This window comes from Brachyistius frenatus, unplaced genomic scaffold, assembly GCF_029030835.1.
Source record: "Brachyistius frenatus isolate BFR_SWC_R1_liver_20210118 unplaced genomic scaffold, ASM2903083v1 Contig_47, whole genome shotgun sequence".
NCBI classification, from domain to species: Eukaryota; Metazoa; Chordata; class Actinopteri; family Embiotocidae; genus Brachyistius; species Brachyistius frenatus.
Window position 1 is genome coordinate 218,420 of NW_027210646.1, and position 23,013 is coordinate 241,432.

General features: G+C 43.0%; 3 protein-coding genes across 10 annotated transcripts in view; 1 reads left to right on the top strand and 2 right to left on the bottom strand.

The window, feature by feature from the left end:
• The window catches only part of nphp3 (nephronophthisis 3), a 31,769-nt gene that overhangs the window by 4,675 nt on the left and 4,081 nt on the right, over positions 1-23,013 (top strand). For 3 of the 5 annotated variants that reach the window (XM_069703502.1, XM_069703501.1, XM_069703499.1), the window contains exons 15-28: positions 150-252; positions 370-452; positions 875-1,013; positions 1,171-1,335; positions 1,549-1,643; positions 1,806-1,928; positions 2,044-2,233; positions 2,442-2,683; positions 2,816-2,891; positions 2,981-3,108; positions 3,267-3,507; positions 3,614-3,739; positions 3,959-4,074; positions 4,189-5,512. In XM_069703502.1, the coding sequence (XP_069559603.1) occupies positions 150-252; positions 370-452; positions 875-1,013; positions 1,171-1,335; positions 1,549-1,643; positions 1,806-1,928; positions 2,044-2,233; positions 2,442-2,683; positions 2,816-2,891; positions 2,981-3,108; positions 3,267-3,507; positions 3,614-3,739; positions 3,959-4,074; positions 4,189-4,357 (1,996 nt within the window). In that variant the 3' untranslated portion in view covers positions 4,358-5,512. Of the gene's footprint in view, positions 1-149; positions 253-369; positions 453-874; positions 1,014-1,170; positions 1,336-1,548; positions 1,644-1,805; positions 1,929-2,043; positions 2,234-2,441; positions 2,684-2,815; positions 2,892-2,980; positions 3,109-3,266; positions 3,508-3,613; positions 3,740-3,958; positions 4,075-4,188; positions 5,513-9,458; positions 9,637-9,736; positions 9,837-10,601; positions 10,728-11,007; positions 11,170-11,281; positions 11,447-11,528; positions 11,671-11,845; positions 11,968-12,142; positions 12,250-12,513; positions 12,626-13,072; positions 13,151-13,475; positions 13,615-14,120; positions 14,229-15,228; positions 15,328-23,013 lie in introns of those variants that run through there. The other 2 variants (XM_069703504.1, XM_069703503.1) reach the window with 2 other exon arrangements.
• uba5 (ubiquitin-like modifier activating enzyme 5) lies at positions 5,989-9,201 on the bottom strand. Its single transcript, XM_069703519.1, has 12 exons — positions 8,953-9,201; positions 8,736-8,781; positions 8,222-8,311; positions 7,981-8,090; positions 7,808-7,894; positions 7,629-7,713; positions 7,442-7,546; positions 7,184-7,311; positions 6,939-7,074; positions 6,724-6,802; positions 6,517-6,623; positions 5,989-6,075 (listed from the first exon to the last, which is right to left on the bottom strand). The coding sequence occupies exons 1-12, from the start codon at positions 9,114-9,116 to the stop codon at positions 5,998-6,000; spliced, it is 1,215 nt and encodes a 404-aa protein (XP_069559620.1). The 5' UTR covers positions 9,117-9,201; the 3' UTR covers positions 5,989-5,997.
• Positions 18,509-22,830, bottom strand: ackr4b (atypical chemokine receptor 4b). Of its 4 annotated transcripts, none has more exons than XM_069703522.1 (3): positions 22,487-22,830; positions 20,480-20,572; positions 18,509-20,092 (listed from the first exon to the last, which is right to left on the bottom strand). In XM_069703522.1, exon 3 carries the CDS (start codon positions 20,088-20,090, stop codon positions 18,975-18,977), a length of 1,116 nt encoding a protein of 371 aa, XP_069559623.1. In that variant the 5' UTR covers positions 20,091-20,092; positions 20,480-20,572; positions 22,487-22,830; the 3' UTR covers positions 18,509-18,974. The 4 variants fall into 4 exon arrangements, with proteins under 4 accessions (XP_069559623.1, XP_069559622.1, XP_069559624.1 ...); XM_069703521.1 differs by having other exon boundaries at positions 18,509-20,096; XM_069703523.1 differs by lacking the exon at positions 20,480-20,572.

The following is a 23,013-nucleotide window of genomic DNA, read 5'->3' on the forward strand; positions in this document are numbered from 1 at the left end:
ATATGGTCTTTGCCCACATATTGCCTGTAGGCCAGCCGCTCATTACATTGTCTTATATTGGTTCAAATGACAATTGATTTGTTTTCTTGCAGCAGTATGTATTTCTAAGTACTATTGCAATTTATAATGCCGTGACCATGTCGGTTTAGGTTGTGGCCCACGCTCCACTTAGATCCATTTAGTCCCAGAGAGATCAGGAGTGTTGTCAATGCAGAGTGCCAGAGCCTGGATCTGAAACTTACCAAGGACCAGGTCAGTTATCACTCCATCAACCCCTTTTTGAATAACTGTGGAAAGTTATTTGGAGTTAGAAGCAGAGGTATGTTTATGTGAGAATATTACACTTGAAATTTTGTAACTTTGTTCTAGGAAAAGAAGCTAGAGCGTCACTGTCGCTCTGCTTCGACCTGCAATGCATTATATGTCACACTGCTGGCAAGAATGATTACCAGGTTAGTGACCTCTGGTTTCACAGAAGACTCTCTCCCTGTCCAGCAAACAACACTCTGGTGCAGGCGTTTTCCCCATTTTCTACAAACCTGCTGTCAGACGTGTGTCAAACCCTTTTCAATTCCTTTTTTGGTCTTTCTGGTTTTTTTAATTGTCCTTTTACAAAGCAGCAATGATGCCTCAAAACTGTACTTTCTATCGAACTCTCAGTACTTTTCATTGAAACCATATGTATGGTTTCCTATCGCTTATTACTTACAATACTTAAAATAAAGGGGATAAAATGATGGTGAAAATTTCACAACGGTTCGCCTGCTTTATTTGAATCATTATGTGCACATGATGTACCTCTCTTCATTAGATGTCTCTGGTTGTCTGGATACGTGGTGTTTGATTTTCTAATCAGTGTTCTGTTGCTTCCTAGCAGTAGATCGTGTTGGTCACAGGAGAAAAGTCTGGAGCAGTGTCTGCAGTGTCAGGACACCATGTCGCTCTACCGCCTGGCCCTCAAGATGACACTGAACTCCCTCAGCACAGACAGAGAGCGACACATTATGAGAGAGGTGACTTAAATACAAGGTTTTGTCATTATTTTTGGTTTTAGTTAGAAACATGTGTGTTATTTAGTTTGTCATCACAGTGACTTTGTGTTGTCCTTGATATGAATCTTTCTTTACACGTGGCAGGTGAACATGTGTTTGTTTTTCTATCTCTTCTTAGATCCTGTGCCTTGTGTGTGCCAGCCACAATGGAGTGAGTGAATCAGAGGTACTAGATCTTTTCCCGGAGGTAGAGTTGCCTCTCGTGTCCTCTCTGCTCTACCGCCTGAACAGACTCTGCATTGCAACCCTCCGCTGTGGACTTATCAGGTTTCAACACCTGCAGGTAATGAGGCTCCTTGGCCAGTACAATTATAGCGCACATTATCACTTTGGACAAAATGCAAAAACAACCATGTTCATGGGACTCAAAATTCATCATTAGAAAGTTGTGTAATGTTAATCTCTCTCTCTCTGTGTGTGTGTGTGTGTGTGTGTGTGTGTGTGTGTGTGTGTGTGTGTGTGTGTGTGTGTGTGTGTGTGTGTGTGTGTGTGTCAGGCGTGGGAGGCTGTCAGATTGGAGTTCCTGGGTGGTGGAAGCAGCTGCGCTACTTACAGAGAGAAACTAATCCATTACTTCAACCAACAACTCAGGTGCTGCAGAGTGGTCATCCTCTTCTCAAACATGCACGACGCTAATCACATTCTTCTGTCAGTACAACTCGTGTGTGTGTGTGTGTGTGTGTGTGTGTGTGTGTGTGTGTGTGTGTGTGTGTGTGTGTGTGTGTGTGTGTGTGTGTGTGTGTGTGTGTTTAGCCAGGACCTTGTGACATGGCGTGTAGCAGATGAGCTTCCCTGGCTGCTCCAACAGCAGGAGGACAGGACTAAACTGCAGCTCAGCCTTTTGAACCTGTTTGTCTCCCAAAACCTCTACAAGAGGTACATGTTTGTGTTGACTGAAAACATGCATACACAGGAGAGCCTGCCACATTTATTCACACATGGCTTCACATTTGTATTTGCCTAAAAGATGGGTGTGGTTTTCTTTTTCTAGGGGTCATTTCTCGGAGTTGCTGGCCTACTGGCAATACGTGGGCAAAGACAAAAGCTCCATGGCCGCTGAGTACTTCGACTCTCTGAAACACTATGAGAAGAGCTGCGAGAGTGAAGACAGCATGACCAAGCTCGCAAATCTGTACGAGACTTTGGGACGTTTCCTCAAAGACCTGGGCCTCCCGAGTCAGGTAGCACGGTCATGATACTCAGAAAGACTATTAGCTTTAGATTAACTCAACCAATGACACATCATTTTGTGCCTTGTCTTGCATAGCAATTTCTTTCTTGCGTTTATTTGCATACATATTCTTAATAAAAATAAACTACTACTACTACTACCAAAAAAAAAAAATCACACTCACTTAGAGTTGTGTGTTTATCTGCCTGTTTTTCTAGGCCGTTGCTCCTTTACAAAGGTCTCTTGAGATCAGAGAGACAGCCCTGGATCCAGACCATCCCAGCGTAGCTCGCTCTCTGCACCAGCTGGCGGGGGTTTATGTCCAGTGGAAGAAGTATGGCAATGCTGAGCAGCTGTACAAGCAAGCCCTTGAGATAAGCGAGAATGCCTACGGCGCGGAGCATGCCAGCGTGGCACGCGAACTGGAGTCTCTCGCCATGCTCTATCAGAAACAGAACAAGTAAATGGCACCCTATTGGTGTTGGATTGCATGATGTTATTCACACACTAAGTGACACGATGATATTGCAGGACTGAATTAAAAAAACAAAAACAACGTTTAACAGTACACGCCTGTTACTTTTACCGTCAGGTATGAACAAGCAGAGAAACTCAGGAAGAGGTCAGTGAAGATCCGTCAGAAGACTGCTCGTCAGAAAGGTCATATGGTGAGCATGTTTCTCAGATGCCGCCACACTTAGTTGTATTCACATCATCAGACAAACACTACGTGCCTTTTGTCTACTCCTCCCTTTAGTATGGCTTCACTTTGTTGAGGCGCAGAGCCCTACAGCTGGAAGAGCTGACCCTGGGAAAAGACTCTGCAGACTGTGCCAAGACGCTTAATGAACTGGGCGTCCTGTACTACCTCCAAAACAACCTAGAGTAAGCGTGGCATCCAGACAAAGACATGTAACACTTTTAACAATTCCATCTTAGCACCTTGTACTTCAATGAACCAGTAACATTTGCTAATCTGCTCACCTTGTTTTTTTTGGTAACTCCATCTGCATTTCTAAAGTCCTTCTCTTTGCTCTCACCAGTGCAGCCAAAGTGTTCTTGACCCGCTCTCTGGAGATGCGTCAGCGTGCCCTCGGTCCAGATCACCCAGACTGCGCCCAGTCCCTCAACAACCTGGCCGCGCTGCACACTGAAAGAAGGGAGTACGAGACAGCCGAGGACATGTACGAGAGGGCGCTAGAAATCCGCAAGAAAGCCTTGTCCCCGGACCACCCCTCTCTGGCATACACACTCAAACACCTCGCCATGCTCTATAAACGAAGAGTGAGACACGCGCCTGTTGACTCCGACACATTTGTATTGTTTGTGTTGATCAGCTCATCCGGTGTTGCTTTTTGGCTGGTAATCTCCTTGGATCTGTGTTGCGCAGGGGAAGCTGGAGAAGGCCGTTCCACTGTATGAGCTGTCTTTGGAAATCAGGGAAAAAAGCTTTGGGCCCAAACACCCCAGTGTGGCCACAGCACTGGTCAACCTGGCAGTGATCTACTGCCAGCTGGTGAGACTGCGCGTCACGCTTCTTCCTTCTGTAGCACAAACTCCCGACTCGCATCATTTTGTCATATACTTTGTACAGTGGAGAAACAAGTATCACACCTTGCAACAACTTGCGTAGTTCGTTGGGGAACGTTCTGCACATGGTCATTAGGGAAAATTCCATTAATAACGTGTGGCCTGCTGTCTGAGCGTGACCTGTGACTCTCTTCGTCTTTGGCAGAAGAAGCACGGCGACGCCTTGCCCCTTTATAAACGAGCACTGAAAGTGTACGAGGATAGTTTGGGGCGCTCGCATCCACGGGTCGGAGAGACCCTAAAAAACCTGGCTGTTCTAAGGTACAGTAGTGGAGGTTACATTTGGCTAATCGGACATTTCATCATGAATGTTACGTTATTATGTTGTACGTAATTGTGCATCTTTTTCTGTTTGAATTCCTTTTTCCGATCTAGCTATGAAAAGGGTGACTTTGAGAAAGCAGCGGAGCTTTACAAGCGTGCAATGGAGATTAAAGAGGCAGAGCCGTCATTGGTGTGTGGTAACGCCCCATCTCGTCATTCCTCCAGTGGTGACACATTCAGCCTGAGGGGACCTGCTCCCGTCCCACATGTCCCGAGGTGACTCTTTTAGCCATTTATTGCCACTGATCAGCAAAGGCTGTTTTGACACCTCTGACTACAATAGAGTCGCATCAGAACGAGCTAAAATTCAATGGTTTCATTTCTTTTTAAAAAAGGAGCCTTCCCGGTCATCACTGTGATCGTCATCTGGATAGAGGCTTAGTTTGGTCAGTGGTATTACGGAGTCCACCATATTAGTATTTGAAACCTGCGTATTTACCAGAAGTATTTATAAATATGTCATTATGTGTCTTGAAACTCTGCCAGAAACTCAGGTTTACACAACTTTTAACTCAAATTTCAACTGGTTTATTTGAGCGCATGAGATCAGTCCAGCCGGGAAGGTTTGACATATTCGAATCTACATGACATGATTAATGAGAACGGACACAATCTGTGCTTTCCGATGTGTAGTGGAGATAATTCTATGCACTCTTTCAGTTTTACTTTTTTAAAGCAGCATTCATTGTTTGAAGTGAAAAACCCTAAAAGCCGTATCCAAAAAGAGCTTCTCGAGCTTCTTCTGAGGAGAGTAAATGTGAATTGTTTTAACTGGAAACGGTTAATTTGTTTTTGTATGATTATTAGGAAACTAATAATCATTAGACCTCAAGCACTTTTGTTTTCAAGTCTGCTTTGTGGACATTTTAAATGAATACTAATTGGGAGCCGTCTTCTGCCTCTTGTGTTACGTACGATGTATTCTGCTCTCGCTCTGTACAGGTTAGCTTAGCACATAGCTCACCTTAAATCCTTGAAAGTCCCAGGAAAACATAAGTCAAATTTGAGAGTTTTAGTTTGGATCTTTCCTCTTTTGTAAAACTCTGCAAACACAAAAATATGGCATTATAAACTTCCCCTATACGTATGAGCCTTTCCCAGATTTCATGCTGTTTATGCAAAGCTAAATGTATTTAGAAATATTTTGAGGGACTTGCCGAAACAAATTGTGCCATATACAGTATCTCATCAGGTTGAATCAGAGTGTACATAAAACCAAAACCTATCGTCTCATTGCCAAATATAGAACTTACTATGTATCTTTAGTGTTTTAATACTGTATATTCATGTATTGAGATCACGTAATTAAAATCTATAAAAGCTGTACAGGACAAAAAAAAAAAAAAATCATTCAACATGTCAAGACGATTGTATTCCATCTAATAAATACTTTATTGAGACAACTTAAACATTGTTATAATGTAATGTTGCAGCAGAAATGTTGTTAAAGCTGAGATGATGACAAGAGCGCAAAGTTGAAAAGTCGGGACATTCATTCACTAATTAAAACCTCAGGCAACACACATTAATTAATGCATTAACCGTGATATTTATCTTGGTTAATTGACATTTCATAATTCCACACGCGCACATTCCAAGTGCTATTTTATTTCCCAGTATGTCACCAAATGACGTAAACTGACTGTTTTTGTGGGGGGTTTTGTGTGCGAGATGCCACTAGCAGCACTTTTCATGCATTCCCCCTCTTTAGCTGTTAGAATAAGTCATTCTGTGAGCGCTTGTTTGACATTACATTAATCGGCTTTACATGAGGGCGTTACAAAAAAAAAAAAAAAGTGTTGGTATAGACTCGCGAGAAAAGATACGTCTCGGTAGCAGAATTCCTCCTCAGATTGTTGTCTACAACTTTCTCATCTGAGCCATTAAGTCTTCTAGGCTCTGTTCAGTTTCCTCCACTGTCTCCCCAATTGCTGTATCCTGATTCAAACGTGAAAAAAAACACAGTGTTATCAGATTGCTGTAAAACAAAAAAGGGGCTCTTAGTTAACACAAAAAACATACAAAACCAAGTAAGTAACGTAACAGCTGCACCAAAAAGCTGGATTTTAAAGTATGTTTTCTGTTGCTAGTCATTTACAAGCCCGTATACGTTGAAGTAGCGCTGGGCCCTTTCCACAGCATCATCAAGCCAGGCAGCACTTTCACTTTAAATCGGTATGGCATTAAACGTAAAACCAGAGACTAGAAACTTGCCAGTTTAAAATTTTGCACAGTAACTGGTTGACTTCGCCGTAATAATTTTGTAAATTAGTGATGTCGTATGCTTCCTAAAAAGACAATCAATTCAGGTCTGAGTATTAAACATGTCAAATTACCAGTCGAGGCCTTCAATGCAGTGGTGTCTTAAAGAATACTAACCTCAGCTGGAATGGTATAAGCCACAGTGATGCCTTCTGGGAGGTCAGGCACAGCGCCTGATGCAGCCTGTAACTCTGCTTCAGTCACCTCGGATACCAGTTCAATACCTGCATCAGCCCAGTTGTGTGTGTTAATGCACATAAGTTGATCCGGGCAAGTTATGTTACAGATAGGGCGCGGTTAGCTGTAATAGTAGTTTTTACTCACCCCAATCATTGTCTTCATGCACGACCTCCTCCTCCTCTTCCTGTACAACTTCCACCTTAGGCCGCTCTGCTTCTTTAATCTGAAAAGAAAAAGTCGCACAAATAAACACTGTTAAGTTTCCTCAGCACCGTATAAAAGTCTGTCCAGCCATGAGCATCCTGCTTATGTCAGTTCTGCACTTCTAGTACATAAACACAAACAGCAAGCATGCACACCTTGTACTCCTCCTGTTGTCTCCTGCAGTGGCGGTCATTACATGAGGGGTTGGCTTTCATTGCCATGGAAGGGAAGAAGTCCTGCATGGCGTTGTAGCCGAGATAATAACTGACCGTTCCAAACTTGAGCAGGTATCTGTCAGACAAAACGTTTAATCACAAATGTTGAACTCTACTTTTACAGTTAATGAAATATGGTACAACGTCACACCTTTCAAGTTTCAGCCTGGACATAAACAACCTACTTGAGGACATTTTGCACCAAAAGGCCCGCCACCACGCCCATTGTTGTTGGTAAGCTCGCGGCACACACGCCCTCTCTTTTCAGGGTCTTCTCATCGATGTTGGCTGCCACCACCAGCGGAGGAGCACACTAACGAAGCACACAATACTGTGTTGTAATGCAACTGTGTTTTTCCCATGAGGCAAAGGCATAGGAGTTGAACATATTCAAGCACGATGTTGAAAGGTGAAGAAAAAGTGTTGTCTGTGTTCGGACGTACAGCGAAGCAGGCCGTCTCTCCAGGAATGATGAGCTGGATGTGGCCTGATACGGCGTTCTCACTGACACCGGACTCCATCCAGATCTGACCGAGTTCATTACAGGCCTGAAACAGACGCGGCGAAATTAATACAATCTGCAAGAGTGACATGGATTCCCAGCTCTTTTTGTGACGGGTACATGCTTACTGTATTGATGGCCATTCTCGCTTCAAAGTTGTCCACGCAGCTCAGGATCAGATCCACTGGCTTCCCTTCCTCCAGACCACCATGACTGCAAAATATATATTTTTTTTTGTGGTGAAGTCCTGTGAAATTGAGGGGAACATTGGAAGACTACTACAAACTTGGAGAGCAGGAATGCTGACCTGATTCGATCCATGAAATGTGTAAAATTTTCCATTGTGGTGATATTGTAGTTGTGGGTCTCAAATGACACGTCCGGATTGATGTTTCTGTCGAGAAAAGTGATTCACATTGTAGTTAAAGAAACTGAGTGGCTCTGAAAGTAAAAGTGGATATCTGGTTGATGATAGTTTACCTGAGCGTGTGTTCTGCTGCTTCCACTTTACTGAGGCCCGCCTGGTGAGGCTGGAAGAACAGTCTGTTCATATTGGCCAGCTCTACTTTATCGTAGTCGAAGAGGAGCAACTGCGATGGCACAAAATGAGAGCGGGTGAGCACAAAGGCAAAAAAAAAAAAAAAAAAGTGTAGAATGACATTGACAGAAATGTGTTTTTTTTTGTTTTAAATGTGAGAAATAATGTGAAAGTTTGTATTACCTTACCAATGCCACATCTAGTTAGCATTTCAGCTGTCACACTGCCAACTCCCCCGACACCAACTACAGCTACCGTGAACGTCCGGATTTTCTGTCAACAAATTTGAAGATAGTCGTTCATCCTTCATGATATTAAAACCATCTTTTAACCATGCCCTATCAGGATAAGTCACATTGATAGGTATCCCCTATTATTTTTTTTTGCATCGGTGTAATTGTTTTTAAACAAATCTAATAAAGTCCTAAATTCATATTTGGAAATGAAGATGACAAAAGTAACGTTTTATGGTACCCACAGCATATCAAAAGCCTGACAGATTTTGCACCTGGTATTTAAACTTGCTCAAATTAATATAACAATATTAGCTGACATTGGAAAAACAAATGATTTTGTATAACATTAGATCAATATCAGTTGTTTTTTTCCCCCTATCGGATATGATAATTTATCTTAGGGGTGGAGCAGCAGCAACCACAAACTGGAGCACAGCATAAAAAGCATACAAATATGATACCTCGTAATCATCCACGATGCCCATTCTCTTTAAAGCCATCAAGCGACTGAAATAAAAAAACAAAACAAAAAACAGCTGAGATTATCTTGTGGTCTATGAGGTGCCACTGTTTCTACGGGTGACTCATAAGGCGTCGCCTCTCTGCTTTAATATGAGAAGTTCACACAAAATCCACGAAAAGATAAACAACAACAACAACAACGAAGTATGAAGTTACCTGTACGGGTTGGAATCCACAACTTCGGCGCTCATTTGGTCAATTTTGGGTCTGTTTAGAGCCTGACTGGCAGCATCCTCCGCGGCACACTGCTTCTGCTTACACTTTATCAGCTCGTTTTCCAACTCTCTCACCCTCAACTTCAGTTCCTCCACTGTCGCCATTAGGAAAACGAGTCCTGTAAAACGAAATGTGATGTTATGTGAACAAAAACCGCGGATGAAGCGCTCGAATCGGTGCGGAAAGTACACGTCTTCCCTCCTCAAATCAGCTGTCGGGATGCGTGTTCCCGCAAACAACGTCCGTGCAGAAAACCAGTCCTCGTCACGTAAAAGTGTTCCTACGTCATAAGTAGATCATTCAAACATTCGTTCCAGGATATAAGTTTGCTGTTGGATGCATTTTAGCGTTTGAAACTCCGCGTGAATTAATTTTAAGTAGCTAATATCTTACAGAAATGACTTCCGAGGACGTTACGTAGGTGCGTTCACCCGTAAACGGTCCGACCACTATCGACGCTGTTGAATTCCCCCGCTAATGATTAATCCGGTGTAACTAAAACATGGAAGAGCTGACAACGCTTGTGCGACCACAGCATAAGTTCAACGCGGGCAGTCTCCAAAGGTATCTGTCCGTAAAGGCTCTGGTGTCAAATAATGACACGCTAAACGTCAGGCAGTACAGGTGAGACTTGTTTCACCGTTCCTCTCAAAGCCATCACAAATGTTAATGTTCGCTGATAATTAAAAAAAAAAAATGCGAACAGCCTGTGTTATCTTTCCAGCTGTGGACAGTCCAACCCAACTTTCCTAATCAGGACTCCTTCAAAGAGCTATGTTCTCAGGAAGCAACCACCAGGTGAGCTGCTGCCAGGGGCTCACAAGGTAAGCTTTGCAAACGTGTTTACAACATTATTATGTGTCGCCGTCCAGCAGGGGGAGAAAATTCATTTTTTATTTTTTTTAGTTTGACTGAGGCGTTCATATATGTGACCACAACTATCCAGTTAAAAGCACTGACGAAAAGGTGTTTATGCGAACACCACATTTGACAGAAATAGAATAATATTTCTATAAGAAGAGATCACTGGGATTGAATAACAATTCGTTTTGGAATTAAGTTTAGTGATTAGACTCTTTGACGATTTAAGAGGCATCAAATCACAGCGTAATACAGGGCACTTGACACAGGAACCCAAAAAATATCAAGCAATTCCTGCATGAGCAACATTTGGAAGGAACAACTCCTTTTCAACAGGAAGAAAACCTCCGACAGTGAGGAGGAACCCCTCCGGACTGTGGGGGAACTCGGGAATTTGGCACCATTACAGGGAGATACAAAGTTAGTTGTGTTAAGTTCACGTGCAGGTGCAGATTGTCAGAGAAGTTTTCTTGAAACAGTTGAAGAATCTTAAATGAATCTCCATAAACCTGCAGTCTGTACAACATTATAGTACTTTCTAGAAGCGTTCTAGTACTTTCTAGAAATTCTATGAATTCACAGTCACGTATCAATTTCTGTCTTTGGGAAATTCTAGTTCAAAACTAAGGGACCCGTAGAATAACTTGTTGCCGTAATATCTTGACAACATTGGTGATGTTTTAGCATAGTGTGGTTTACGGTGTGGCGTACTTGACTTTGTTTCGCAGGTGGACAGAGAGTATCGGGTGCAGAAGGCTCTTCTCTCTGCAGGTTTCCCCGTCCCTCAGCCCCTCCTGCACTGCACCGATGTTGGAGTCATTGGAACCCAGTTCTACTTAATGAAACATGTGAAGGTGAGTTTGTACACTCAAACCAAATGTACACGGCTGTCAAGTCATCCACCGCCGGGTCCCTGAATTTCATACATTTGTTGCTGGTTTACTTGACATTCGCTCTATGTTCTAAGGGTCAAAGAGGTATTTTCAGCTCACCTGCGCTGGCTCGCTTATATGTGGCAGCTTGATATACCCAATAGATTCCCAGGAGTCCACACATGTTCTTTGGGATCATATAATAGTTTCATCAGAGAATGTTTTTGTGAAAAGAGACTGTTGTTCACCTCCTGTTGAGCAGGGGCGTATTTTCAGGGATCTTCGTCTCCCTGGAGTGAATCCAGCAGAGAGAACGGCTCTGTATGTGGCTGCAGTGGAAGTGTTGGCAAAGCTACACTCCCTGGACCTGGCATCACTGCATCTTGAAGGGTATGGCAGAGGACCAGGTTATTGCAAGAGACAAGTGAGAAAATGCATTTGACTCAATACATCAAAATAGCTTCATCCTGTAGTATCTTGTCTGGAAGTCTTGTCAGATTCGTAACATTAAGAAATGTCTTTTTCACCTTTTAAAGGTGTCCACCTGGACCAAGCAGTACACTGCAGCAGCTCACAGAGACATTCCAGCTATGAATGAACTGTCTGATTGGTTGATGAAAAATTTGCCAGCCAATGACAGTGAAGTCACACTTGTCCATGGAGACTTCCGATTGGACAACGTGATATTTCATCCAACAGAGGTGCAAATTCTGTGACTAATATTCTAACCACTCTGCCGCATCTGTCACAAAATACTTAACAAAGTGTGTTTGATGTCATAAGGCACGTGTGATAGCAGTGTTGGACTGGGAGCTGTCTACCACCGGGCAGCCCCTGGTAGACCTGGCCTACTTCCTGATGCCTCACTACTGGCCTCCAGATCTCAAATTTAGCAGCACGATGGGAAGTTTGCAAGGAATTGAAGGTAATTTCAGCAATTCATAATAACTTTGAACATGATTAACAGCTATAGAAAATTGGATAGATGACTGGACATATTGTTTTGTCACATCTTTCCTTAAAAATTAGTACATCTATTAAATATTTATGTCAACTCCTAGTATCTACTTATCCCTCCTGCCTTGTCCCTCAATGAGCAGGTATTCCAACTGTGGGCGAACTGATCTCCATTTACTGCAGGTGCCGCGGGATCTCGTCTGCGTTGCCACAGTTGAATTTCCACTTGGCTCTGTCTGTCTTTAAAATGGCAGGAATTGCCCAGGTTTGTACCAAACTAAATTGCAATTAATAACAATAAATAAATTTAAAAAAAAGTTGTGATGTTGCAAATGTATGCTATATATGTCTTGTCATGGATTGATACTGTGTCTTCCTGACTACGAAAGGACCCTGTTAGATTTGTTACTCCTCATTTATGTACCCTTTTTATTTACTAGGGGATCTACGCTCGTCACTTACTGGGTAACGCCAGTGCACCCAATGCAGCTCAGTTCAGCCAGTGTGTGGAGCCGTTGGCTAAGGTTGCCTTGCAGCTTGCACAGGGGTTGGTTGCAGTTATAAACTGATTATTATACAGTGATGTGCTGATATGCTAATTATTATAAATTATGTAATCAGCATTGAGACGGAAAATACATGCTGGTACAAACAGAAGGCTTTGAAAAGGAATTGTTTTTGTGTGCCTGAAAACTGATTGATTCCACCTGCTGACTAAACTTGAAACAGCATCAGTGGGAGTTTGGCTTCCAGCTGTAGCTTCTGATATTCCCTGTTGACATGTTAACAATTGAGATCTGTCTCATGCCAGGCCTCTCACGGGTCCAATAAAGGGCGGACTGTTCCTCCAGACAGTGAAGGGTCAGGCTGTTCTCCAGCAGACAAAAGACTTCATGAGACAATATGTGCTTCCTGCACAGGAGGTTAGTACCAAGAGTTGCCAGGAACAGAACAGATCTTTCTGCCCAGATGGACTTTGAACTTGGACATGAAAGGATTTGACAGACTCGTTCATTCATGCAATCTAGACTAATTAATTAGAATGAGAAAACAATCCGTGCTATTGATTACATCAATTATATTGCGCACTGAATCGTCACCTTTGGCTGGGAATCATATCATTGTTATGCAGTGCACCAGTGTGGACTGAAGCTGGGAGATTTTTTTTTTTTTTCTTAAGGGCAGAGTGGAACAGAGAAAGAACACCGATTTGTTTGTAAATTGTAAACTTGAGAAAATACTCCTATATTTTCTTATTTCATGATGCATGTTCCCCTTGATGAATGGTGTTTATAGTAGTGAGAGTTGACATAGGATTACTATGACCTGCCTTACCTATCCACCTGGTAATACATTTTATTTTTCCCTAGGAAGTTGCAGAGTACTACTCCAAACATGCTCAGTCCACACAGAGGTGGCACATCCCCCAAATAATCGAGGATCTTAAGGTTTGTAAAGATGACGTTGTATCTTATTTAACTCGGAAACTCAACTTAACTTCGGCATAAATATTAGCAAAGTATGAAAAAGCACAATATCAAAAACGCAGTCATGTGTCAGCGAGCTCAGTCCTAAAGTCAAGCATCAAACCAGAAGGTTCAATGATCTGATCCAACTTTCTGAGCTTTGCTTGTCATTACTGGCATCTATTTTGAAAGAAGCATTTAGCACGTGCTTATACTCTGTATAATGTGTGTGTGTGTGTGTGTGTGTGTGTGTGTGTGTGTGTGTGTGTGTGTGTGTGTGTGTGTGTGTGTGTGTGTGTGTGTCCAGGTGAAAGCCAGGGAGGCGGGGCTGTGGAACTTGTTCCTGCCTGCGGTCAGTGGACTCAGTCAATTGGATTATGCCTACATTGCAGAAGAAACTGGACGCTGCCCTTTCGCCCCTGACGTGTTTAACTGCCAGGCTCCAGGTAAAACATCTTACACGGTGGCAGTATTTATGTTAATTTAGAAGCCACGGATACAGTTATGGGTTAATTTTGTCTGTTAAATGACTACTTAGAACATTACCTTGCTCTTTGTGTATATAAAGTAGATCATATTTGCTCATGTTGTTTGCTCGCATTCTCTATAGTCAGGTAAAATCCACTGCCAATGTCAACTTTTATTTGACCATAACAACCATAACTAAAACTGCAAGCAGCTATATGCAACCCTCGCATGCTGCACATCGCGGAGACAGCGGGTCGGGGCATACATCAAAATATGAAAAAAAAAAGTCATACTATGGCGTGTCATCCTGAATATATATATACATATCGTTCAAAATAACGACAATAAATAAGAAATTGCCTTTTAAGGTATTTGTTTGTCTGAAGAGTTAAATCGGTGTTATTAAAGTCCTCAAGAGCAAGTTAGTTTTCAAATTAGGTCATAATTACTGGAAGATGGTGCATATTGTGATGTTTCTTCACAGACACAGGAAATATGGAGGTGCTCCACATGTTTGGCAGTGAGGAACAGAAGACCAAGTGGCTGCAACCGCTACTCAGAGGAGAGATCCGCTCCTGCTTCTGTATGACAGGTATTTCCATGAACATGTCACAAAGGACTGAAAAAAGAAAACATACTATATTCTCTATTATCAGGAGAGGTATGAGTGCTGGAGGCCAAGTTTGAGAAATGGAGTATACTGCAAGAAGGAAAAGATAACTTACTATTGCCGAGGAATTTTCCGTCTTCAGGTTCGGGAGAGACATCCTTATGCGCTCATTATAACCATCCGCACTGTGGCGTCGCCATAGGCAACCCTGAGATAGGGGCCACCAGGTGAAGGGGGGAAAACAATCCTGACTGCAAGGGCTGTTATGACTAGAGAAGGAGGCTGTTGCCAGTGTTCCAAGATTAATCTGGTTTCACGGGTAAAGATCAGGCATCTTATCTGAGAGGCAGTTCATTCAAGTTTTAACTGCAGCCAAGGAGGAAATCTGTATTTTGTATTCACTCTCCTCAATCGAGTATGTCAATAAATAGTTCTATTATAATGGTTGCAATGGTGGAATGCCTACCACTGATTCTGTAAAACACTTGTGTTTTGTATGCCAACATTGAACACAAGTTGACTGTGAGTAATTGCTCCCTGGTTTGTTCCACTTTGCTTTCGACACAGCCTGGAAACATCAGCAGGCCGTTGCCAGAAGTGATTGCAGTGGGTATGAGCACCCTGTGGGTTTTCATAAACACAGATGGTGATTAGTTGTGTTTTTGGGGGATGTCTGTCAGCTGTGGGGTCAATTTCTAAGCCTGAATGATGAGGAACAGGAACCTCCATCTTGGACTGATAAACAATTTCTACTTCTTTTAAGTGTCATCTGCTGCGTTAAATGAAAACGGTGTGAGTGCGTTCCATTTACATGAAGCACTCTGCCTTTGGTTAAAGCTGCAATTCAGAAAGATAGAACATAAAGCAAAGGTATGGGACTATAGATTTAAAACTATATGAGTGTTTGAGGGTGACTATATATGTGTGTCATTGCTTATCTTTTATTTGGTGTAAAATTAGTATGTTGTGGTCCTTTCCCCAGAGCCTGATGTGGCTTCCAGTGACGCAACCAACATGGAGTGCCTTCTTCGCAGGGATAAAGACGACTACATCGTAAATGGCAAAAAATGGTGGAGCAGTGGTAAGTACTTTTCTATTTCCATTTCCTGATACGAGAAAAAAAACAAAAACATTTTATCCCACGCAGAACACTGAAGAGTTTACTGGTTTATTTAGGACTGAAAATGCCATTAGTGACATCCAGCATTTGTTTTATGTCTTCCTGTTGAATTTGCTGATTTGTTGATGTTTTTAAAAGAGTAAACCTGGTAAATGTCAACTGTACTCAAGAGCCTTTCCCAGAAAAGAAGGAGTTAATATATTATCTAGATGTTACTATAACAAAACACTAAAAAGATGCGTGATTACCCAAACTGCTGACATATGGACAACAAAAACAGTGCAGATGACTCATACTGTATAGCACAAACAACTTCTTGACGACCTTAAACATCTTGGATCCATTTCAATCCAGAAAAGATGGCATTAGTTTGCCAGCAAGTTAGACCGGCATAAGGTCACAGATTCCCACCACAATACGTAATCAGCTGGCGTCCACTGATGGACACGTCACCTCTAACTGATGAATCACTGAGACTGATTCAGCTAAATGACCCTAAAATAAATATTAGTATAATTATAAATGTTTATGCCCCTGAAAACACGTCACTCTGCTCCACTGCACTGATTGTATGCATACATTTTATGTGGTAATTCTCTTGATGTTAAAACTAATCTGTGACTCATATGAGGGTCAGTATCAGTGTTTGTTATCAGTCTTATAAATTAACTTTGGCTCTCAATGTTCTGTTTAAAAAAAAACTAAACAATGTAGTTAAACACAGAAAAGCACTCTGCGTATTAGGGCTTAGAATTTAATGGGCAGTTAATATTAAAAATTCAAAACTCACGTTAGAGTTTTTTTTTTTAATGTTTACCACGCACCTCATAAGTCACTGTGAACTCGGAGATATTCATGTAGTTTCCCCTGACAGATGTATGGTCTGTGGGTTTTTCTTAAAGGAAAACAGTGGCCTCTTGTTTTTACAAATCTGCTTGCAATTCCTTCTTGCCGCTGAAAGCTCTGGTTTACCGAGATTGAGCAGAATTTCTACTTCTTGTCTCCATGCCATGCACTGTTTGTGTCTGTCATGCATCTGTAGCTAAGACACTCTTTTTCCTAACATTCCTATTTTTCCTTGGAAGTGAAATGTCCCTCAGATGAAAAAAACATCCTCTGGGGTTACGAGAATGTCCCCTGCCAACATGAATATATCTCTCTGTTAGGAAAGAATGTGGGTGTATTGATGGCCATGTTAATACTTTCTGTGACCTGCGGTTCCTTCGTTAGCCAGCCGTATTATTCAGGGGTGGAAATGTAATGTTTTTTTTTTTTTTTTTGCTTTTGCAGTGAGTCACTGTGTCCATACTCACTCAATCTGGCAACTCCTCGCTGACGTGTTACGGGTGTTCCCCAAATTCACAGCCCAAGGTGCTCTGCAGCTTTCATTATTTTTGTTGACAGTTGTACAGTACCTTTTGCCATAGAAAAACAGAAAGTAAAGACTTTTATTCTGGGAATTTATGCGGTATTTCAAGCTGCTACTCGTCACGGAATAAACCACAATAACTTCAATTTACGGGAAATACTGGTTTATTCACTGTAATCCACTTGCACTACTGAATGATGCTGTTTTCTGTTTTGCTTTCCTTTTTTCCTCTAAAGTTGTTAGTGGTAAACACCGAGTTGCTACATGGGAGGGTCTTTGGACATTTCCAGTGCATATCTGTGGTGTGGAAACAATTTAAGACTGTTCCATCTACATTATAATGGACTAAAATTATTCCCAGACCTGCAATCTGTCATCCTGAAGCCATAAACGTTTCTATTTTCTCTATTTCTACACTCACACAAGTTGACAAGCTGACGTCCACATGTTACCATTATCGGTAGTTTCCAGTGGAGTGCTGGTGGAATCGCACGTCATCATAATGTTGGTCTCTTTCAGGTTAAAGTGAGATTCTTAAGTGGAGAAAAGACATCATTTGACGTTATACTTTAACTCTGAGGCGCGAAATTTCTGCCAATAATTTCTTGACCATTTAAGCCAGGCCTGACGCACATCTGGGTGAGGCTGTAATAATAAATGCACACTGTTAGGCAGAGTTTCGAGGTGGCTTTTTGATATACGGTGCTGTCCAAAAGTATGCTAACGGTAAAGGGACATTTCAGCATACACTGATGAGCCACAACATCAAAACCACTGACGGGGTGAAGTATCAAGTATAACACAAGAGATTTATTTTTGATTTATTGCTATTGCTGGGCTGTTGTATTATAATTAATGCTTCACCTGTCAGTGGTTTTAATGTTATGGCTGATCAGTGTATATAACTTTACAGCTATATAAAAAAAATATATAATCATACATAATATGCCTAAAGCCAGTCTCATTGCTGTCTTTTTGCATAAAGTAGCAAGAACATAAATTTCACTCTACTGTTAACATCCCTTTAGAGTGCACTGTATTGCTAAGCGGGAATCATGTGAGATTTGGTTCTTCCTTGTTTACATATTTTGTCTTACAGCATGTAATTTAATATTCATGTTACCTTGGTAACCCGTCGTTCCTCTGCTTGGACCCTATTAAAGCTGTACCCCAGACTTTTGCGTCTCCAGTCGGACACACCTAGTTTGGGTATTATACAGAGAACAGCTGACACTCATCCAAGTTGCAAGGATTTACAGTGGAAAGAGGATGACGAACAAGTGCTGCAAATGGAAAGAATGGTAAACACTGAAATCATTTTGTGTCTGAGGATCTTTAGGAGGAATGTCTTGTGGATCTGGTCACGACGTTTTTGCCAAAGTAAGCTGATCATTATTTATCACTCTGTAGATAGATCGATAGATAGTTACTTTGTTAAAGTTAAGTAAAGAGGCTTTAATACGCTGTTAGTTTTTGGACTGTGGACACCCAACAACGCCGAGCCTTGATTTGATGTGCTGTGAATGTTTCGGGGTTGGCTTGGCATAGTGTTATATGATGGCACTGAGTAATTTGAAATGGGAAAAAATGTTGAGCCTCATTTCATAGCAATCTGGAGAGAACTAAGGATTGCACTTCACTACAAATCATTTTAATCATCATTATATTATTGAACAAAACAAAAAAAAAGTGAGCAGATGAAAAGTGGCAGTCCCTCTTGAAACTCCTCCAAGGAACATGCGGCTTTGCTGTTTCCTAGTTTGCATGTAGGGGTCCTTCCTGCTGTTTGCCGTTCTGTCTTTGTGTGCCAAATGTTTTTCCACTCAGCGGGTCACCCGCTGTGCAATCAAGCCATCCCTCATCCCAACCCGAAACCACAGCATATAACAAAATGACATGCAGATGATCTGATGGAAGACAAGCACAGATTGTAAGGTTGGATGGGATTTGCTGTGATGAACCAGAGTCGCGTTGTGAATTTCAGCTGGATTCAATTGCAACAGATGTTGGTAGATGTGCTGAAAATCTTTCTTTTATTTAGCAAAATACATAATTTATACAAAATATTTTTCTGCGTTAGTGCATATAAACTCGCTGTACATGTATTCATCACCCTAAGAACTAATATTCAGGGTTACGGATATCTGTATTGTACGATAGTAAATGTATGTACCGGTAAATACATAGAAAACGTAATTTTGCGTAGACGCTTACAGGAAAGTAGCTCCATGTTTGAGTCTTAAATAGTAAAGGTGCTGGTGTCTTGGTCCTCTGAACCAGACAGGGATTGAGTTTGAGTTTGACCTCGCGTGTTCAGCGCAATCTCCACAGCCGCCTCCTCGTTGACGTGTGTCGGGTGTTTCCCGAGACGCTGCCCGAGACGCTTGGCAGCCTTCAGGACGTGACCTCTGAAGGAGGACCCGATGAAGGCGTAGAGGACGGGGTTAATGCAGGCGTGGGTTAGCGCGAGGCTCTCTGTCACCTGGATGGCACGATCCAGGCCCTTGCTGACATCGCAGGAGGTCACGACCATGTAGATGATGTCCATCGCTCGGCACAGCTTGACCACGTTGTAGGGCAGCTGGGTGAGCACGAACACCGCCACCACGGCCAGGAGGACCCGCAGGGCTCGCCACTTCCGGTCCCTCCGCACCCCGGCAGCCTTAGTCAGCACCCGCCCCACCCCGCAGTAGCACACCACCATGACCAAGAAGGGCAGCAAGAACCTCAGGGTCACCTCCAGCAGCTCCAGGGCAGCCTTCGCGGGTCGGGCCATGCTGGGCGGGTAGACAGCTGTGCAACTAGTCCTGTGATGGGAGTGCTTCACTGTGGAGAAGATGAGTTCGGGAAGGCCAAGAAAGCTGGCTAAAGTCCACAAAGCGACACACACCAGGAGCCACTGTCTCCTCACCCGGGGTCCCGTTCCGGCTCTGCCCGACGGACTTTGGGCCACCGCACGGTAGCGGTCCACACTGATGCACGCCAGCAGCAGCATGCCGCAGCTGAAGTTGGTGCTGTAGAGGAAGGAGGTGAGCTTGCAGGCGGCCGAGCCCAGCCTCCAACCGTGGACGGCATCGGCCGCCCAGAAAGGCAGGGTGAAGAGGAGCAGCAGGTCTGAAATGGCGAGGTTGAGGATGCACACGTCGGTCAGGGTCCGCAGTCTCAACCGCGACGTGTAGACCACCACCACCAGGCCGTTGCCGGCCACGCCCACCACCAGAGCCAGGGCGTAGATGACCGGGAGGAAGACGCCGGCAAAAGAACGCACCGCTTCTTTGTCACAGACGGAGTGCTCGTAGTCGTAATCGTAGCTGTCATTGAAGCCGGAGTCCTCGTAGTCGTGGTCCATTTCCATTTCTTCCTGTGCAGAGAAACAGAATACAGTTTAGAGAAGGATTCGTGTGGGAGAACGTTTCACTTTGCCCCCCTTTTTTTTTTTTTTTTTTTTTAATTTGCTCACGCGTGGACGCGGCGTATCGAATATCAATTCAATCCTCGGCCAATTGATGTTTTTTTTTTTTAACATGACAAGAACGGAAAGCACCGGCAAGCCTTGATTTCATCAGAAACAGGAAAAGAGAGTTCTCTCTGTATTCTCCATCAAAGGAATCTCTCCTGCATGGTTTCCCTAATGGCTTAAAGCCACATGTCTCTCGAAACGTGTGGGCTTGAATAAGCCCAGTAAACACAACTCCGAGGCGGAAAAAAAAAAGCAGACAAGAGACTCACAGAGCCTCTAATTACCTTTTGAATTCAGTGAGTTTGTATTCTGGTGGATGATAAGTAATCTACAGACTGCAGGAAATTGCAGCTTTTAGTTCCGTGTTCCTTTAATCACTGGAAAAAAAAAAAAAAGATCAAATCAGTATTCATAGTAAAGCTGTCATCTTTCCTCAAATAGAAGCTGCACCGCACACTGATGACATCTACTACACAGTGTTGTTGTTTTTTTTTTTATCATTTGCTGCTCGCAAACGCTGTCTGATTAATCGAATTAATTCATTTCATTCTGTCCGGAGGAGGAAGTCAAAAGTCAGGAATGACAGGAAATGTGCGGAGAGAGACGAGGATGACTCGCGAGCGCAAAGTCTCCCGCCAGAACATCCACGATTGTTGTTTTGGCTGCGTGCACCGGTTCGACAGGATGTCCCGTCGAAGCAGAGGCTGTCGTCCAGACTCGCTGTTTTGCCAACGTTGCCCTCGTCGCTGTTCACCGCGGGTGGAGACGTCCGCCGAGGGCGAGCAAGCGCGTCGCCGCGCCGACGTTTCTTTGTTTGGAAAGACGACCAGAATCGCCGAGGCGGGACCGCGCTAAGTGCTTCGCCTTACGTCGTTCGCACACTGCGGACGTTAACGTCGTACATTTTTTTTTTTTGGCATTTCGCCTCAGTCTGGCGGAATTCAGGAAGCCGAGGAACCCAACAGCAAAAACACGTTGACGGGCGACGGGCGATGCAAGCGACGCGCCGAGAGGCCGAGATATTTCGCGTCTCGGGATCATCCTGTCAAAAACGCCTGCTGCTAAAGCGCACGAGTCATTTTGCGAAGTGTCCGGGTTTTGTTATGTAATAAGTCATTATCTCCCGGAGAGAAGGCGCACGTACTGAGACAGATGGTCTTCGGAACATTCACAAAAATGCCAAGTATTCACTAATATCAACAGCTGTTACACGTGAAGGGAGAGCAACATGTGCCTTATGTGCCTTTATGTTCCCGTGCGGGGGGTTGTTGGGTTTTGGGTTTTCAAAAGCCAAATACAGAAAATTTGTATTAATGTCTGAATATTGATTCAGTGCGGTGTGTACAAATGTTTAAAATGTAAAGGAAAAAACAACAACTTTTACAGCATTAGAAAAACAGCGCAATAGATTTAGTCATTTAGTTATTCCCTGGATTTAAAAGCACGTTACGTTTCATGAGCGAAGTGACTGTTTTATTTACACTTGGATAGGAAATTTAGCATTTTATGCACAGAAATGCTATTTGAGCAAAGTTACTGAAACAAAAGTCTTGAGTTGTCCTGACGATGAGGTTTAACTTCGACTGACTTGTGATGAATGTGATATATTTAAGTCACGTTCGTAATCGTAAAGCCATTTTCCAAAGAGACAAAACACTAAGGAGACAAACACAGAGAGGTAAACCTGACATGGTTGTCGCTAATTACAGTGAGGTCATGACAACAAGTTTATCTCCTTATCATCACCGCAGTGACAATAATATCATAAACAATCTCAAGCAACACTTGGACTTTGACTGGTAAAGTGAAACCATGACAATCTAAATAAAGCAACACTTGCCCACACATCTCTTGGTATAGTTAGTATGTAACATGTGTTTGGCTATTCTGTTGTTTTAAAATGTACAATATTAACCCTGGTGTTGTCCTCGGGTCAAAATGACCCGCAGCTGCGTTCAACCAAGTTCTATTTTATTTTCATATTTTTTGGGGGGGGATCATCGGTGACAAGGAGGCTGTGAGGGTTTCTTTAAAGAACGATGACCAATGATCCCCCCCCCCAAAAAAAAGAAATAAAATAGAACTTGGTTGAACGCAGCTGCGGGTCATCTTGACCCGAGGACAACACGAGGGTTAAACGCCACGTTCGTGAGTTCCTAATAATATTTCACAAAGTATAAATCTCTCAGCACATAACATGATAAAAAAAAAAAAATTAAAAAAAAAAAGATGCAAGAAAAGTTTGACGTGTTTTGTAGCTGAAAATATAACAAAGTCCTAAAGTTTCTTACCTTTTTGGTGAGAAATGATTGTAGAAAAGATACGAATCGTTTTATGTTGTTGTCTAATCCCGCTTAAACAGCTGTGTATCCTGAGGAAGAAACGCTGTACGTGCTTCAGGACTGAAGTGACTAATCTCTGCTTCAAGCCCGCCCCACTCCTTTCAGTCTGGCTCTGACTGCCCTCGTTCGTGTGAGTGGGAGTGTGTGTGTGTGTGTGTGTGTGTGTGTGCGCGCGCGTGCGTGTGTGTGCGCGTCCGGGATAGACGGCGAAGATGCACACAAATTCTTTTAAGCCTGCATCGTATCCCCCCGTACGCTGTGTGCAAAGAAGACTAAGTTGTTTCTCCACTGACGCAGAGTGTGAACCTCTCTCGCTCCGGAGCATTGTGTCACGTAGGGAGTGCCCCGGTGACGGCACCTTTTGTTTACGTATAAAAAGCATAAAAGCGGGATATGAAATAACATCCGACATGGATAATCTTCGTCCCATTCACGAACCCCTTCGTGATTAGTGCGGTTGGCTAAAAATCGCAGCA